This window comes from Lathamus discolor, chromosome 2 (assembly GCF_037157495.1).
Source record: "Lathamus discolor isolate bLatDis1 chromosome 2, bLatDis1.hap1, whole genome shotgun sequence".
NCBI classification, from domain to species: Eukaryota; Metazoa; Chordata; class Aves; order Psittaciformes; family Psittacidae; genus Lathamus; species Lathamus discolor.
In genome coordinates, this window is record NC_088885.1 from 64,363,260 (window position 1) to 64,383,478 (window position 20,219).

General features: G+C 36.7%; 1 protein-coding gene across 6 annotated transcripts in view; it reads right to left on the reverse strand.

Moving 5' to 3' along the window:
* The window catches only part of CDKAL1 (CDK5 regulatory subunit associated protein 1 like 1), a 394,159-nt gene that overhangs the window by 73,101 nt on the left and 300,839 nt on the right, over positions 1-20,219 (reverse strand). For all 6 annotated transcript variants that reach the window (XM_065667220.1, XM_065667223.1, XM_065667218.1 and 3 more), the window contains one exon: positions 15,508-15,570. In XM_065667220.1, coding sequence (XP_065523292.1) covers positions 15,508-15,570 — 63 coding nt within the window. The remainder of the gene's footprint in view (positions 1-15,507; positions 15,571-20,219) is intronic.

Genomic DNA, 20,219 nt, shown 5'->3' on the forward strand with positions numbered 1-20,219 from the left:
ACATTCCCTACTTCCACGAAATGTTTTCATACACAGGCCCAATTTCTTACCAGACACACAGAGCTTGCACAGTGTACACAGTTGCCAACCATTAACAGAGGATTTTATGCTACACACCCACACAATATAATCGATAAAAGGCTCTTCTCTCTCCTTCCCTTCCCCCCCCCCCTTAAAACTATGCACATCACAAGAAAAGGATTAATCGAAGACAATATTCATAAAGAAGTTTAAAAGCATCAAAACCCTGTATGCAGTCTCACGGAAGTAAGAATCCCTTGAAAGAATTTAAAGAATCTTCACATGTATACTCTCCCATATTATTATTCATATCAAATCCTGTATATTTTTAAATACAAACAAGCAGAATTAAAAAAAAAAACAACAACAAAACTGCCAATAGTATCTGCTTTCAGAACCCAAACATCTTACCATGAATTGCCATTATCCTTTGATACAATGTTACTAACAGTCAGTATAACAGCAAAACCAGATACCACTACATGAAACAGCCCTAGAAAGCACTCATCCCATTGTCTGATTTGTTATTGGAAAGCTTCATAAAGAATGGAATACACATATAGAAGCTGGTAAACCTTAAAAAATTTGAAAGTGATTACCCCTTACATTTCTTTCAACATAGGGATTTGACAGTAAAACTAAAAGAGAAAGTAAAATTCAATCCAAAATTCAAGTCTGTTCTCCATATTGAACAGAAACAAAAAATACAAGTGGTGATAAAATAACACGCAGCATCACTAGAGCATGCAGGACGTATTTCTACAGAATTAATTGACTGGCATTGACTTCAAGCAGCTAAGTCATTAAACTTGCACAGCCTAAGATAAGATTTCCTGGAGTTCAGTTGAAAAGCGTAGGTAGGCCTTGCATTTCAGAAAAATATGGTAATATAACGTTTCTTCGTGTTGAGCTGCCTACTGAAAATCACCAGATGAAAACACTACTAGTCTGTATCTGCTGATGACAAGTTTTTGTGGGCAATTTTCCTAAGCTGGCATGTAAAACTTTGGAAAGAGATGAAAGGAGATCCACAGTATAAATGTTTCAATTTTTACAGATTTCTATTAACCATCTTCAGACCCTGAACTCACCCTTTGACACTACATCCCGGTGTTTAAATCACAATATTAATGATTTTTCATTCTCAGGAAGACAACTGCAAATGTATTTTACTTTTTCCTCCACGTTTTGAAGTGTAATGCAGACTGAATATATCTTGTTCATAGCTTGAAAACTTCAGAGGATCCTTTGCAGAATGCTACTATAAATGACTGTCATTTTCAGCACAGACCTTTGCTACTATCAATGTATTGGGCTGCTCCAGCCCCACAAGTCTATATGGTGATGCTGCTACTCCAACTTGGAAGCTGGATAATGAGAACACTGGGGAGCAGTATGCATACTGAAGGCTTCTTCTGAGCTTGAGGTTCTCGGCTTTTATGAATAGCCAACAGGGAGCCTAGCAGAAGATACTGCTTATGCCTGTTGGCAAGACTTTAACTTTTTAACTTCCATAATGTCTCTGAGGTAAACTATAATTACAATGACTTAGGCAAAATAATGTGGGAGTTCTACATCTGGGAGGAGCAAAGCAAGATTACTCAAGATCAGTTGTTGACTTACTAGAGAACTGTAATTCAACACAGGGCACAGTTGTTTTTTTTAAATCCTCCTTGGCACACAAATGAAGATGGTGCTTTTGTAATAATGATTAAGCAGGTTTTGTTTATCCTATTTTTCAGCATCTATACTTAATTTAACACAGATTATTGGTGAATTATGATTCTCTCAACCACAGATGTCTATTTTAAAAAGCTGTGAAATTGTAAACAAACAAGTCTTGTCTTTAAAATAAGTGTACAAGAAAACATAGATGCATTAGAGGAAGAAAACAGAAAAAGCAGACTTTTCCATAAAACTGTGGAAAAGAACAAATGTAAGACAGGGTGCTCTCAGTGATAGACCCTAAAGAGCTTTATATCTTTATTAAGTATAGTGATTGAATTTTCTAAAATCTTCCTCAAGAACTGTTTCTTGTTGTACTATGTCAAACAGCCTTCTAACATGCCATTAGTTTTCAAACCTAAGTACAGCTTAAAATTATAAAGAATTCATGCTGGATGTCTTGAAATAAACCTCATCTACTCTGGAGAAAAGCAGCATCAAGCTCAACAGAAATAAAATAAGAACAGGAAAATTTTGATTTAATTGGTGGGGTTATGGACAAATGCTGCTCCACCTTCCTGAGAAGTTGTACATGGAATTCTTCTTTACCTCATTCTTAAGGTATTTTCACAAGCAAAGCAGAGGGAACCACACATTTTTTTAAACAGATCCAAAGTACCTGCAAGCTCTGCTCATGGGAATACTGAAGAAAAGTGAGAAAATGGGGCAAAAAAGTTAAAACAAAACAAGAAACAAAACCCCACAAAACCAACCGACAATAATGCAATTTCTAACTGCCAATGAAAAATTGGTGGGTGTGATATTTCCATACCATTCGGCTGGTGAGGAACCCCTAAGAAAGCATACCCAGCATGACCAGTAAATGCTGGACTTGGAGATATAGCAAATATGCTTACTGCATTTCTTATTAAGACTATGAAGTATTGCCGTGTGCTCACCTTTTCAGAAAGTGTCATATACACAGCAATACAGGTAGACAGGAATCCTGGGCAGCTTCTCATCCAGTGGTCTTTGAAAATTCAAATGGTTAAGATTAAGTAGCTTCTGAAACCTAACATCCACTTCATGCCTTCAACATGACAGGGTATACCACGGGACAATTTTTTCCCTTAAGTCATATTGTAAAGTATCACTGGATGAAAGCAACCTAATGAGAAGGCGTATAGGTAACTGCTTACTTGTAAGTTAGAAAAACAAAAATCTGCAACACTTATCAACTACATATTGGCTGATCAGTTGCTAGGTAAGTATTGGGAGATTACTAGTTTTACTAATCCAACAATACAGTATCTCCAAAACGCTATTGTCAAACTCTTTTACTGCCTTCACTATTACTTATTACCGACTTTTGTCTATTGTATGTATAATTAAGATTCTTAAATTTTCCTCAAGATGTGAATTTACATATGCCAATTTTAAGATGTTCTGTGCTTACAGAATTTACAACCTGATGATACTTTGTTTCAGAAACCATTAGCTCAAGCTACATTTACAAAGAAGCAAGGAACTTCAGCATATCACCAAAGCAGGAAAAAGAGAAATTTTAAGATTTACTTAAGCCAGTTGAGATGTATCTCACATTCTTTAGACAAATCCATTGTCCTGAACAGAAAACCAACATGAGGCAGTGACTATAAACAGCCGACAGAAAGCAAAATAAAGTTAAAACAGTAGGAGTAAAATCAACATACAGCATTTGTAAGTAGAGATTTATTTAAAGATCCATTTATCTCAACTCAAGCTGTATGACAGGACTGTTGCTCTCTTTTGTATGACTGTAACCTATAGGAATTACATATACAAGCACATATATATGCACTTTTCCATGCACATATACTTATTATAAAATCCCTACTATATTTTCTTAGTCCAGAATATGATTAATGCAGCCTATCAGAAGCCAGATGGTGCAAAACCAGAGCCATCAATCAAAATGAAAAGACCACTGAGTGCTACCCAGAGCAATGTGCTCTCAAATGGAATTTCTGGTCACAGACCCTAACACATGATGTGTAGGGGAAACCATAAACATCATGGCACTGCCCCTGAGGAATGGCCAGAAACACACTGGGCTTTGTTAGGCAAAAAAACCTGGAAATGTATTACTTGCTGCTGTAGACTCTGACTGAGAAAGGCTCTGCAAGCCAAATGTATGTACTTTAAATAAAAAATTAAAAGAAAGCTCTTTAATGAGTTTAATAATGTTTGCACTGATGACAGTATCTGTCAAACTGTGCACTTGCCATTTGATTTAATATGGGATTGTGCCATACATAAACAAAGCAGCTGCCACTGTCTGTCTGACATGTGAATTGGTGTTTAGTGTCTGTTCCTGCACAGGACTTACAAATGGTTCATATTTTTAGCTTTATATTACTCATTTTCAGCAAAAATTCTATGTAAAACAAGCTTGGGGTTTGCAACATAAACCGGCAACAGCTTATGTCTTGTATGGTTTTGTACCAGGCAGGCCTTTTATATAAAAAATAAGCTTGTAAAAATAAAAGGCATGAAGGAGCATAATTTACCATAGGAATATTAAATGAGATGTGAAAATGAGCAGCAATAGGAACACATAGGTATTTTTTTCCCCTGGAAAAAGCATGACAGTATGAAATAAAGGATTTGTCAGCATGACTGCTTGTATTCGCAACCTGAAGTTTTTTATCACAACACCTCTCTTATGTGTGCTACATGTATCAAATTTCACAGAAATACGTTTTGGGGGTGAAAAAATTAATCTTGTGCTACATTTTAAAGACCTTTGTCAACTACTTGCAAATCCATTTCTTTTTCTACAAGGCTAGATGACTAATTATAACTACCAGGACTGTATGACGGATGTCTGAAAGAAAAAAATTAAACATGACCTAAAGCAGCATTTATATGAACTAAAACGTCATCTTTAAAGATCAACCTTTTGATTGCTTTCAGTAATATCACAATATGACAAAGTAATCACTAAGAAATTTTAATGCTCTTGTTCCTTTAAGGAGATAGAAATCCCCCACTTTTATCCTGATGAATCAAGAGACAACAAACCTTAAATTCACCACTGGCCCCAAGCTTATACTTCAGATACTGCAAATCAAATAGAGGCAGTCTCTGGAATTACAGGAAGAAGCTACAGCTTTCTGGAAAAATGTTTTGGTGTGGTTTTTGTTTTTCACATTGGAATCTTTGCCAAAATTTGAAATGATGAAGTAGATTCCAGAGAAGATGGCTGTCATAAAAGCCTCTCAGACTGGAGCCTTTCCCTCAAAAAATCCATCGAAGGATGGATAATTGATTTTATTCATCTTTGGATGGATACAGTATTTTGGATGAAAACTATTCTATGTTCCTAAAATACCAAAATACAGAGGAAAAATAATATAAACCCCATGTAATATTTAGGGAATGAAAAATGCTTTTTTAATGTGCATTTATAACAAAATCCAGGTTTGTTCCTCTCTTCCTACTGACAGCACTCCTCCTTCCTTCTGATACATTAAAGCTCAAATACAGCTGAAATCAGATTATGTCTTAGAGATGCTTTCTTCTACCATGAACTGGGACCTAAACCTCCATGGTATGTCTCCACTGCAGAGTGAACTCAAAGTCTATTGACTGTGAGCCTCCACTCTTGAACTAGGTTTGGAAGCCTTTTAAGCCTACCCTAATCTACATGAGAGTGAATGCAAGACCACTGACAGCACTCTTGTAAGTACACTAAACGTCACAGATAGGTATTTTGCTGCAGGTGACAGTCACCTAGATTAACTATGCAAAGTCCATGTAGCAGATTCTGAGACTCCTCTTCTAGCTGCCCTTCAAAGCAAAGTGCTGGAGCACATGCTGAGAGTGACCTAACTGCGCTGTGCTGACAGACAGCAAGACAACAAGTTTCCTGTGTAGAACAATATAAAGTCCAAATTATATCTACAGTTTTCCACAGTCACTTTACTCGGACTTATCTTTTCAGCTCTGTGATATCATTACAATGTTTCTAGTTTCAAGATTTTAAATAACAGCAGAGGATGCAATTATATCCAGTCCTGACTTGTCACTATTTGCGAAAAATGTGATCCCATCCTTCCCTCATTTACTTAAAAAATGCCAGATTGTTTCTGGAGGATATTTGAAATCAATCTCAAATCAAAGTGCTGATGATGGGGCTTTGTGTGTATGTAAGGCTATACAGAAGATTAAGAGGATAAGATCAACATTTCCATACTCCTATTATCAGACACAAAGGCAAAAAATACACACTTGCTTCACAGCTTTATATCAAAAGGTCATTAAAACAAGCTTTTAAACAGGAATAAAGAAGAAGAAAACTAAATGGAATATGTTCACTCAATGCAGGAAAGTAAAAACCATACCCAAGGTTTTGGGTACAGGAAGATTACCCAAAATCTGGTAATAAAAGCACTGATGCCAACTTGGTTAGCATCTAGAACTTTGAACAACGTAACAAATGAGTTTAAGTACACAGAAAGACTGTATCAGTTTTATGAGCAAACTCAGCTGTTCTCTAGTGAGAAACTATGGAACAGAATGTAAAGATAGTTAGCATATCCATTAGCAAAGTTCCCCAAATTTGAAGTTCTGCACATATAATTAAACAAAAACAAGCAAGCCCAAGAGCTCGGTCATAGGACCATTCTGGTCAACAGCAAAGTTTAAATTCCTGAATAGTGAAGATCTCTGCCACCACGTCCACATGTGGGTTCCCATGACATTGCGCTCATGTACTGCTGCACTAAATGATCTTTAACATCCCTTCCAACCCTAGCCATTCCATGAAGGAATGACCACAGAACTATTAAGTTATACACTCTATCACACTGCTAATGCAAGAATAAAGAGAGCTTAAAAGAAATTTTAACAGGACCAGGCCTGTTTACTTTTTGTGATGCCAAGGTTTTCTAGTAACGAATTTTAGAAAACCTGAAGTACCTTTCTTTTTCATATTTTTGTGCCAGTACCACATAACAATGAACAAGATACATAAGTGATACAAGGCATGCAGCAAAAGGTAATGCTTTTCTCTGGAAAATAACATGAGAATCAATGTGCCTCAAGCAATTTGTTTTACTTGAGTTCACATGACATATATTTAATGTCACCATAAAACTAGTCTCCCATTTTATATTTCGGTATCTTTTGGAGCTAGAAAATACTTACTTGAGACAATCTGTTATAACAGGTAGCATTTGCATACTGTATCAAGGAAAAAACCTGTGAAGTAAATGACAGGTATTTTCACAATTATGTAACTGAAAAAAACTATATAGATGTTTTTACATGGGGGAAAGAGGTATATAATGGATTACATCAGCTTAGTTCTTAAAACTGTTCTCAAGATCATTAATAAGGGTATTTCAATAATGCATTCATATCTCTGAAACCTCGCTCAACATCCAAGTCCGTGCATCATCATATAGCATTACATCTGTGTACAGATGCAAATGGGATTTGACAGGCTCCTGTTAATTGTTTTTCAGAAAGATAATTTTAAAAAGATAGAAAAAATACCTGTTTAACCTAAAGCAGGAAACACCTCCCTTCTGGTTGATAATCGAGGTAACAAACCCAAACAATTCAGTTAGCATCAGACAGGGTTAGATCTTCAAATATCCAATTACCGCAAAAGTTACTAGCTTTGAATGCAGTTTTAACCAAAGGCATATATACATGACCTGTTCGTATACATTTTGCATTTTGTGTCAAATAAAACCAATAAATCACTGGTTTTACAGCAATAAATTCAGGAATCCTTTTGTTTGGTTGATTGGTTAGTTTTACATTTTCTGGATGCCATATACACTTCAAACAAGAGTGCAAGTCTTTAATCCCAACACTTCAGCTATAGAACTTAGACAGAGCAGATACATCTCTTTCTACACAGCATATTCAACACACAAGTCTTTTCATTACTTTGCTTTTCTGGTTTCTTCTCCTTTCCCTATGGAACCCAGAAACAATTCTTGGTATTTGAACAGCCATTTCTAAACTGTCTATACATTAGCTCACTCTGTGTTAGAGATGGCATTAACTTCAATGCATCTAAGAGTTAAGTCAAGAAAAAGCAGGAGCTTTTCAGGCCATTAGATTTTCTGCACTATCATCAAGTAATGTTCAAGTGTGCCATTAGCACAAGGCCACTGCACTACTCTTCCAAATAGAAATTGCTTTTCTCTTTCAGCGGTCTTCTTTGAAGCCTCACATCATATCAAGAGCACAAAACAACTTTATGTAACCTCCTCCAAAAAGCTGTTCTGAACACGGGGGAAGGGAAAAGAGAAGAATGGATGTGGGTTACAATAAGAGTATTTCCATAAAACGCGTTCATATCTGACATCTGAGCTATTAATTTAAACCTGAAATCTATTTGGAGGCAGGAGATAGCAAAAGGCTCTGTCTCTTTTCAGCAATAACTTCTAAATCCTTTTCATCTTACAGAAGAACAATTCAAAGCACCTGCTTTAGGAAATTCAGACTATGGCTTATATCACAGGCATTGCAACCTCACAGTTGCCTTATGATTTAGTACAATGATGCTCCTGGAATAAATGGAAAGCAGGTTAAAAGGATTTTTGTTATTTTCCAGAATCATATACCCAAGTCATTACCAAAGAAAAATAAATTGAAGGCTGACACAGTTATCTCAAAACTACTTTCTCTTTTTCTGGCTCGAAAGTAACACCTTCACATTCACAGCACTTCTACTGCACATGCAAATCCTACAAAACACAGTAATATCTGAGAAACAGCACTGTCCTTAGGAAAAATAACAAGAATTACTTGTGCTTTTCAGCTGTTCTGAAATTTCCCATTTCCAGACCCCAAACCTGGTTTACTTCAACATGCTAGCTGCCACGCCTCACATGTAAAACAAACCACTTACTCATGCCAGTGGCTATAAAAGATGGCAGCAACAAATGCAGAAGTAGAAGATGGGAAAGTCTGGGAGGTCAGGAACTACTAAAAAGGTACTAGCATAAATTACTGGAAGATGCAAATCTCACCTGCTAGATATGTTTAATGATGCACCTCTGGTTTAGTCTTTCAATATTTCTTTTAAGAAACTACAGCCACTGAAACACTTCCAACTCTAAAAGTGTCCAACACTTCCATTTACATGCCCTCTCATATAATCATATCATACCACAGTCCAGACACATCTTCAAAACCAAAGTTGTCATGATCTAATAACACAGTCGCATAGTGATGCCTGCCATCAGAAAATTAGCCAACATCAGGCATTTTTAGAGTTGTTTCTTTCAGCAGACATCAGAATTTCTTTTGTTCCATTTTGTTTATTTGTGAAGGATGCACAGAATGTCCAGCTTCCCTTAACGTGGGAGACAAATAAAAGGGAAATGCTTACTGGCAGGAAAACTGGAATCAGCAGAAGTACTTCCATCTCCTCCCGTTTTTGCTGTTTAACTAAGCAATCCTCACCAGGGTGAAGACAGTTCTGCTGGTTCTCAGTGCCACCACTGCACCCTCCATTGCTCTGTCACAGCCTGCGGTCCCCAGAGGCCACCAGCTACAGCACAGGGGCTGTAAGGAATGCAGGAATTGACAGGTTTTGCTACCAGAAGCCAACTGACTCCAATGTCTCATCCCTTAACTGGGACTTTCCTCTTGCTTTTGGATACTTCATATTTCACAGAGGTGCCCATGACAATTTCAAGACACTGCCAGACTGGGAATTGCTATGATTAATATTTTGTGTTACTGTCAATGGAAATCACTTAGACCATACAGATATGCCTCCATAAGCAGTGCCAAAAGAGATCCTACCTGTTTGATAGCAGTTCCTGACTGCTTCATTACAAAACCAATTTTATACCTTCATTACTTACAGCCTCCTTCAATGTGTGGTAATATTATTTTCTATTTTTTCTGACTTACAAATGCCTCAAACTCTCCAGAGGAGCAACTGAACCCAGCAGAAGAAAGAGGAGCCCTATAACCACAGTTTAAGGATGGTGACCTTGGATTATATATTTTCTGTTAAAAACTGGTGAAAGTCTTGCACTACTGAAATAAGTGGTTGAAAACAATTATCGTGGTAAGTCTGTGACAGCAGCCATTAGAACCATAATTTTTAGGATGATCATACATAATCTTGTTATTAATCTTTCTTGAGCCAATTATGCACACATCAACTTTATTAAAGCCAGTGGAATACAGAATGTCACCCCCTGCCTCCCAGAACTGATCACCAGGTTAAGAGCTAGACAAGGAAAAAAGCCCCCACAAAACCAAAAAATAAGAAAAACACCCCCCCCCAAAAAAAAAAAAATCCCAACCCCACCCCCCCAAACCAAACAAAAAAGAAAGCTTTTTGTTATTTCACTGTGTATCTTAATACAATGGTCCAAAAACTTAGCTGTCACACAGACACTGTCTATGAGGCTTTAGTTTTTTCAGTATTTTAACATTCCAGAACACATAAAAAAAAGAACATTTTAAAGCATGAGGCTTAAGGAGTTTACAATTATTTAGCAGTACTGCATCAGAGTAAATTTTGAAACAGAAATTTATGTTTTTAAACCTGAGCACTTTCAACTTGGAAAAACATTTCTCAAAAACCTCTTTTCAAATCACACAGACTTTATTTCTTACTCGGCTGGAGAGAGTACATGCTAAAACACTAATGCTCTAAGACATGGCCTTACTTTTTCAGAGATCATGACCCATTGTTGAGCAAGAGATTCAGACTGCAAAAGGCAGAAATGAATCCAAAGTTTTAAGCACAACTTGTGCTGAGTTTTAAGCACAACTCTCAGAGGATTTCTCACTGTAACAGCAGAAGGCTGCCAGAGGCATGTGTGGACATGCACTAAGGTCTCTGGCTATCCTCTTCAATGAGGCACAGCAGCAAAATGAATAGTAGTTCTCCTATACTGTGTTTACTATATGTAAAACCATTCCTTTTCAGGGCATACATTGAGGCTTATAGTTTCAAACAACTGCTCTAGGTTTAGGCTGAATACTTAACCCATCTGACAAAAAGAAGAAAAGGAACTAGGGCTATGTGCTGCTGAATTTGGACACTTGATGCATAGTGTATCCTGAAGCTTGTAATAAGCTTCTCAAGCCTGTTGTTTTGACCAGTTAACCTCATATCACAACTGCCTTAACAGCTTTAAAAAGAAATGGGTGAAGTTTTAAAGGGTAAACATCTTTTGGGAGAAAGATACTAACGGAGTTAAACATCCACTACAGACAGAGTAAAGTTTTTGCTACGGGCTGTGTGGAACCTCACAGTGTACACACAATAAACAGAGCAGAAATTACTTGTGTGCAAACATAATTTTTCATTAAATGAGCTAATAGAAATCTTGCCAGATTATAGCTAAGGGTAAAAAGATCACTCCTCAACTATTTTCTTTTTAATTTTAAATCACTAAACCTGTTGTTGGTACAGCTTTATAAGGATGTAATTTTTATCTTATTTTCTGATGATCCTAAAAAAAGATAAACTACCTATAAGTGAAAAAGCTGTTCAATTGATAACTAGAGTCAGAATTTCACTCTCAAGAAAGCTAGACTACACATACTCCTAATAAATACATACTCTACATAAACACAGGAAAAAGTATGTCAGAAGTATGAATGGCTTCATCTGCAAGTACAGTCCTATATATTTTTATATATGCTAACCGAAGTAAGTATGAGCAAATGGCAATCAAACATCCACATGGTACAGCTTTCATAATCAAGATATAACTCAACATCTCCTGAATAATTATTTACTTTTGGAAAGAACAAATTTTGTAAGTTATTCATTTTAACAACAAATTGGAATGATCTTTTTGTATGTGTCTGACATCAAGAATTCAATATATTCACCAGGTGTTCAAGACTTGATGGTACAAAGAGGTTTTTCAGTGGCACAGTAGCTGAAAGACAAGTTCTGTGGTTGGAGGCTCTGTAAGGACTATGGTGGCACAGGTGAAAGAGAAGAGGATCAGATTCCCCTGGATAGGATAAGTATAAAACAAATTGCAGGTTTTGAGTTTTGCTGTTGTATAGTTTCATCTGAACAATGAGAAGGACTACTAGATGCCAAACTACACATATTTAGGTATTCGAGAATACAGTAGGTCAACTACTCCTCCCCTGCTATCAGCAGGGGCAGACTATCTCCCACTTTTCCACCCCTTCTGCATACAAGAATTTAAAAGCTCTGCCCCCCTCTGCTGCTGAATCAAGGCCTCACTAGATACAAGACAAGACTCAACACCTGGAAGTGGAAGGAAAAGGAAATCCTTGCTTTTCCCCTCCCCATAAAAAAGATGGCTTTTCACCTGGGAAGGTAGAACCACAAACATTTAAGATGTCTTTCAGGATGCAGTAAATTGCACTAGACAAGCATATATACTGAGGAAAAAACTCAAGGAATACCTACTATTTCTAATAGCTATTTGTTTCCTGACTAAAATAATAATAAGGTTAGTAAAACTAGCATAGTTTCTCCATCAAAACATCACTTTCCGGTTTCATGTGTGACTCACAAACTTGGAAGAAAGAGTACTATCTCTGACTGAATTTTCTCTTTTCTTTAAGATATCCCACCATAAAAGGACTAAGTACTGTAAAATCTCAGCAGACAGTCCTGTTCCAGCCACTCTAGTTCACAAACTTCCTTTTACATGTTCTATTGCTACAAAGCTCCAACTTATCCTTTGTTATCTCTCTTCTACTCTGGAAAAATTCTCAGAGAAAAACCTTTTAATCAACCAAGAATCCCAGAAGCCAGTAATTCATGTCATTTGTGCCATCATCCTGCCTCACCAACACATTGACAAAGTCATTATAACACCTTCTTTTCAAGCTTACTGAAAATTATCTACAAAATATCAAACTTCCCTGAAAATCAACTCTTCTGCTAGAGATACCTTGAAACGCTTGTGAGGTGGGCCAATGCCAACCTTATGAAGTTTAACCATGACAAGTGCAAGGTCTTACACCTGGGTCGGAGCAATCCCAGGCACAGCTACAGGTTGGCCAGAGAAGAGATTCAGAGCAGCCCTGCAGAGAAGGACTTGGGGGTATTGGTCGACGAGAAAATGAACATGAGCCAGCTTCAGTGTGTGCTTGCATCCCAGAAAGCCAACCGTATCCTGGGCTGCATCAAAAGGAGCGAGACCAGCAGGTCGAAGGTGGTGATCCTGCCCCTCTACTCTGCTCTTGTGAGACCTCACCTGGAGTATTGTGTGCAGTTCTGGTGTCCTCAACATAAAAAGGACAGGGTACTGCTGGAACAAGTCCAGAGGAGGGCCACGATTAGGGGACTGGAGTGCCTCCTGTATGAAGATAGGCTGAGAAAGTTGGGGCTGTTCAGCCTGGAGAAGAGAAGGCTGTGTGAAGACCCCATAGCAGGCTTCCACTATCTGAAGAGGGCCTATAGGGATGCTGGGGAGGGACTCTTCATTAGGGACTGTAGTGACAGGACAAGGGGTAATGGGGTCAAACTTCAACAGGAGAAGTTTAGATTGGACATAAGGAAGAAATTCTTTCCTGTAAGGGTGGTGAGGCACTGGAATGGGTTGCCCAAGGAAGCTGTGAGTGCTTCATCCCTAGCGGTGTTCAAGGCCAGGCTGGACAGAGCCTTGGGTGACATGGTTTAGAGTGAGGTGGCCCTGCCCATGGCAGGGGGGCTGGAACTAGATGATCTTAATGTCCTTTCCAACCCTAACTATTCTATGATTCTATGATTTAAATAAAAAAAAAAAAACAGAACTACAGTAAAACTAATATAATTCTGAAATTGGCAGCTGAGGTGCAAATTAAAAGCACAGAGCAAGAAATCTGCAGTGAATTTATTGTGGCCACTACAAATAGGAAGCATTCAGCAGAAGGAAAACTTTCACTGTAAGGAAAAATCATCTTTTTAATGAACTTTCATTTGTCCTTTTTCTCCTTTTACTCTCAGATATATATGCAGAATGTGGCTGGAAGCAACAAAAGAGTAGAGCTTCAAAAATCGTCAAACAATGGTGCTACTTTTAATAATTTATTAAAGGTCCTAAAACAAAGATCAAAAGGGAATGTATCTAAGCATTTATATTCAATTCTACATTGCCTGATGACTAATTTGTAAAGAGTGCACAAGTCTTAACAACTGAAGCCAAAATCATTTGAGGATACTTTGATATAATGCCACAAAGGATATGAGCAGGAAGGCAGCAGGAGTTACAAATGGCCATCTCCATTAAAAGTGCTAATAAAAGAATAATGGAATTTCCTTGTACTATGAATGAAAAGTGTTTGGTACATGAGAATTTAGACACAGAGAGGCATATCAAAGCTTCTGGTTCATCAGTTACTTCTCCTTAATTGACTTACTATTACATTTACTTTAAAATGCTTCAGATCAAAAAGGCAATGATCCCATTCAAAATCCTGTCACACTGATTTCCTTTATCCTTCATGTTTCTCAATTTTCACAGGCCCTTAATATGTGCTTTACCAATCCCTGTAAATAGTGCAAGTCCATCTATATAAAAACACTTTGAAGTGATGGATTTAACTTGAAATGCTAGATCATTATTAAAATTATATTATATACCTTTTGTTTGACAATGTTTTTTCAGACCGTACATTTTCAAGTTGCTGGTAGCTATGGAACTCTCATGGCAACAATTTACCTGATAAATTTAATCCATTAATATTTACACAATGTATTTCTTCCTCATAGACATGTGTAGTTACACGCATACATGCATATGACCATAAGCAGAAATAGGTGCACATACATACACATTTCTACCGACTTCTTCCCACAAACATAAAACTTAGCTATTTTTTTCCAATGTAAAGCTATTTGTTATATGGCCAGGAAAAGAAGGCATAAAGTTTGAAATTTTCCTTTGAAATGTCCAACAAAAAAATATTTCAAATCTTTCCTTTTCAAAATGGATACTTGCAAAATCACACACACTTTCAAAACAGAAGCAACAAAGACAGCAAATCATACTGCTGACAAATTGTTAAGGGATTTAGTGCACTTGCTTAAAAACTCATGCCCAAAAATGCATCCAAGATAGGAGGAACTTCCCTAAAATATTTACAAACCTACTTAACTCTCCTTCAATCTGCTGCTTAATTTTTCATAAGATCTACAAAAATCCCATGACATAGCTACAGCACAGAAATGCTGTGATCTCTGCCTCTTGGTTCTCCAAAAATCTTCTTTTAACAGCTTAAATTCATACTGCAATGTCTTTAAGGAAGTGACCTTCTTTCTTACCCTACAGTATGGGATATAATAAACAAGGTTGTTTTGTTTTTTTTTTCACCAGAGTTTTCAGACTTTACAAATAAGGATCAAGTTATAACGATGTGTCTTCCCCACAGACAACCATCAGGTTGTTACCAAAGCAGCCTCTTCCAATGATACTTCGAGAATCAATAGATAATTCATCAGTATCATGTATCTCAGGCCTAATTGACACAAAGGATAAGTAACATATTAAAGGGTAACACAGCTTGTAAATAGAAAAATAGGGGAATGTAGTAACACATATGGTCACTTTGCAAGGATTTAGTGTGAGTCTGTAAATTATATTTCTATGAGGTTCATGTGAGTCACTGGTTTTACAATGCAACTTCTAAAGCTTAACTTGAAGAAACAAAGAAATATTCATATGATAGCATAATTTAAGTAATGTGAATACCCTAGCACTTTCAACTTTATAATTTCCTCTCATTTTTGAATTAAACATGATACATAGTTAACATGAATGTTTGGAATTTGTCTTAACAAAAAAATGTAGGCAGTATATTTTTTCTTACCTTATGATCATATGGACTGTATGAATGAAACAGCTGGGACAGATCCTTTGTTCGTTGTTTTTTCTGAAAAGTAGCATTAATAAATAAACCATATTAGAAAAGGTAAAGGAAAAAGAAAGAAACTACTGATTTAAAAAGCTGTATGCAGGTACAAACACATTCTCTCTCCACTTTGTTAATGGAACTGTAGGTATGAAGAGCAGTGTATGCAGATTAGGGATATTAAATATCACAGGAAATAATTAACATATATATTAACAATGTCAAGAACATATCCTTAATAAATAATAAACACTAATCTATGGAACATCAGTGGAATGTGTAAACAATTAAGATTTGTTTTAATTTCTGCACAGTAAATTATAAATAATGCTTTAGAATACAGATAACAAAACTTGACAATTAGGCTCCAATCTTGCAAAGACTTGTCTACTATTCTAGCATGTACATGAAGTCTTGCTTAATAGCATATTAGGTTTAAAGGAGGTAAGTTTAAAGAGAAATAATTCATTATTTTTTGATTTCTTTTGATGTTGATACTCTCATTGCCTTGATTGTGGAAAAGAAATAGGTGGTATGCCATTTAATGCCAAGGCAAAGGAAAAAAAAAGAATCCTTCTTTTAAGAGCAAAGTTCAAAGACAAAATGTGCTTAATCCAGGTTCTACTGAAATTAATGATAGTGCTTTCAGTGATTTCAGCAGACGTTAAATACATTCAGCTGCATCCTAAGGAGGGGGGCAGGGAGAGGAGAAAGCCAATTTCATCAATACAGGGATGAGTCACAAATAAGTTCAAAGCTTTATTATGTCAGAATCTTTGTTGACTTGACTTATTGCTTGGGAAGGCAAAGCATTGTGTGTTTGAAAACATGTAACAAACAGGGAGGCAACTACAAGAATTCCTTGCTTGTAGTCTGTACTATTGTCTTATTGTAGCCATTTAACCATGTAAAGTAGTTTTCCAACTAAACTGGTAGTCTCTGTTCAGCATGCTGGGAGCTAAACAGACAGTAGCATGACTGCAGTATTTAACTTCTGGAAACTATAGGACAATTTAGTAATCTTTCATTCTGCAAAATCAACTGTGCATTTCCTTTCCTTACGAAGTTTTAATTTCAGCAAAATGTTCTTATGCAGCAACTTAGCCATAAAAGAACTTTAATTACTAATACAAATTTTCAAGAGCTAGATATTTCTGAGTCATTAAAGGTATCAGATTAATATTACTACTTCTTTGAGGTCCCTACCTATGTTTAAGGTATGACCACTAAAGGGTCCAGAAAATTATTTTTTACTCACTGTCCCTCTTCAAACAAGAACAGTATATTTAGTTTTCAGTATGAGGTGACTTCTACCATAGGTAATTTTATTCAATTACCATAAGTAATAACTAACAGGAATTGTTTTTCTGAGTTTACTGAGAGGCTTTAAAACTCAGAGAAGCATATTAAAGACATTTCTGTTAGTATACACTTCCTCAGCAATCAAACATGCCTTTGCCAAAGAGAAGATCCCCCTTAGTAGAGAAACCTTCACCCTCTAACTCCCATTAATACCTCTTTTATCTCCAGTTGGAAAAAAACCCACTCAAATGAAAGCATCGGGTAACAGAACCCAAATTCCATCATCATCTTACGACTTCTTTCTTCGTAGTACAGTTATACAGAGTGAGAATGATCAAAATACTACAACAAGGACTTGGAGAAATGCAATGATAAATTGAGAAGTGATATCAAAATTATTATTAAAAAGGTTTCTTAAAAACCTAATTTAATGTAGACTCATGCAAGAAGTAGACAAAAGCATTTTAGTTTGGAATCCTCCACTAATTTATATATATTTCTAGAAAAAAAAAACCCCAAACAAACCCAAACCCCCACAAAATCAAAATAAAGCCTAATTCTTGCTTTTTCTTACGGAAGATAATTTCTTTTGTATCCTTTTTGATTACAAAAGAAGTGGTTTTGAGTAATTTTATTGCAATAGCTTTAATAATACTCAATAAAACTATTATGACAGAAACCCTCTTGCCCTTCACCCTCAGTCTCTGGCCAAAAATACTACATGCTCAGCTAGACAAAATGAAGACGGCTTCCTTTACACAACACACTGACATAGTCTTCCACTTTTTACTATAGGAAATTATGGTTTGTTTCTTACCTTTCTACAAAAGGTACAAGTTTTTCGTTTTTGTACAAAATCACACTGCTCCAGATAGCAGAAATGCTTGAAATTCATGACACAGAGGAACATGGAATGATACTCTTGGACATGCACATGAAGAAATGCTGCCAAAATTCTGAGGATGCCCGGTACACTTATCTGATCAAATCTGATCTGATCAAACCAGCATTTCACTACTTTGTAGGAACTCTGAATACAGAGTTAAAAATTACTTAAGCAGCGAGTTAAGATTGCTTAGTGATAATTGGTGTCATTCTAGAATAATGAGTTTAACTTAACTGAGGTCTCTAAAAACCAGAAATATAAACTATTTCAAATACAGAGACTATGGAAAGGACAGGGAATTCTTGCTGCTATAACAGTTACCCTTTCAACTCCCACAACAGGCATTAACCACACTGCATTAATAACAAGTTTTCTACATGAAGAAAAATCATGGTTCCCACCTCACCTTTAAGCAGTGTAAGCACAGAATAAAGCAAGCTCCATGTCCCCATGTCTAGATGCTGCAGAGGAAAATAAGGAGCCCAAAAGTTCCTTCTCCTTTATTGCCTACACTGGACATTTTCAGTCCCTGAAAAACTGCCTGTTTACATGCATCTCTCCAGAATTTCTTTCCTTGATGCAGCTTCATGCTCCTATTTCTCCTTTCTTGGCTCAGTCCAGCATTTCTTCCCCCTGTTTTCCTGCTCTTTCCCTTTAGCATTCTGATTCCCCATTCCTTCATTCTGTATCAATAATGCCATCAAAATAACGTTAAAAAACACTCAACCCCCCTTCTGAACTTAGGTAAATGTACTGTCCCATTGTACTGTTCCATTTACAGCAACAACACCCTCACATATCTCTATAGGATATATATAAATTTATTATCTTCAAGTGTCTTTCCAAAGTCACCATACAAATTAGCACACAGTATTTCTTCCTCTAAGGAGTCTCATACCAGCAACAGACTCACAGTTTATTTCCATACTTCTCTCAGGCTTGCCATATATTGATACAGTCTATGTTCAGTGACCACAAAACATTTCCTTAAAACAAGTTACTCTTGGCAGTGGGTTACTTGCAATATTCTTATTCACTCTGGCTGCATATAGTTTTGGAGCAAGAGCATTTGACATGCAGGCCAGTGATACACCATTCCTCCACAAACTTTTCCAGTATTGGCTTGCCAAAAGGACAGTCAGAGTCATGTATCATTTGAGGTAAGTATCATATGACTAACAAGACCAGTACAGCCTCAGCCTGAGAACTGCACACAGTTTCCTACTTGTGCACTGAAGCAAGCAATAGTGTATGAAGCTGAGATTTTTTACAGCAGGCCATCTGGGGAAGTGCAAAGCAGTACCCTATAAATACAGAAGGAAGGACTTTCCCTGGGTAAATGGTGCTGCCTGCGTCACTGCTGTGTACAACTGTTCACATGCTGGAGTCTGTGGGAGCCCAGCAAGATCCTCCTAAACTTACAACAAGACTATGGACAGAAGGCTCCCTAATAGATATGTGTGCGCACACACACGTTTTACAGAGGAAGAGGTTTTGATGACTCATTCATGCACTGATTTAAATTTTAAAACCATAGTCTTTAGTTTGTAGCACTTAATTTCAGGGAGATAAGAGAAAAGTTAAGTTTAGAAATCATAGAATCACAGAATCATAGAATAGTTAAGATTGCAAGGGACCTTAAGATCATCAAGTTCCAACCCTGCTGCCACGTGCAGGAACACCTCAAACTAAATCATGTCACCCAAGGCTCTGCCCAACCTGGCCTTGAACAGCGCCAGGGATAAATAAATTAAATAACTATACCAAATACTAAACATTGTGGGCGCACATATGTGTATTGCACTTCTCTGGTGATCCTCTTCTTATACTCAGGTGATAATTACCTGTCTTTCAGATGATATTAATGTTGCCTAAAACTTGTTTGCTTTCTTCTTAAATACGGTATCATGGGTCTATGATATTTACTGTGAAGGACAATTACAGTGTCATCGAGATATCACAGATTATTTAGAAGCAGTTTAAATAGAATATTCACAGTTTTTCATGTAGGAATAAAAGGGACAAAATTATTCCCCAATATGAAGGTATCACTGGTTTCTTTTACACCTGACTTTTAGTTTTATTATGTCTATTATCACCTTTGAGGTTCTTAGTGATACTGCGAAAGATCTGCAAATTCTACCAGTTTCACTGAAGGTGTCAGCCTCAATATATCATCAGAAAAGTTCTCCTGCTTTGGTTTTTGTGTTTCCATCACGTAGAATTCCTCCAGTATGTGGAGCTACCTTCTGTAACAGTGACCCTTATCTGTTTCCATTCAAATATTCTTTTCTTCATGATCACAGTGAATTAGTAGCATGTGTCAAGGCAACCAGATCAATGTCTTTATTTCTGTTCTCTTCCCTCATTTACCATCTTCCCCATTTCTCTTTTACATACTGCTGGTCAGAATTATAAAACTATTTTCTTTTGACACAGGAACCTTATTTGATTTAGAACTTACAAAGCATCTCACACACTT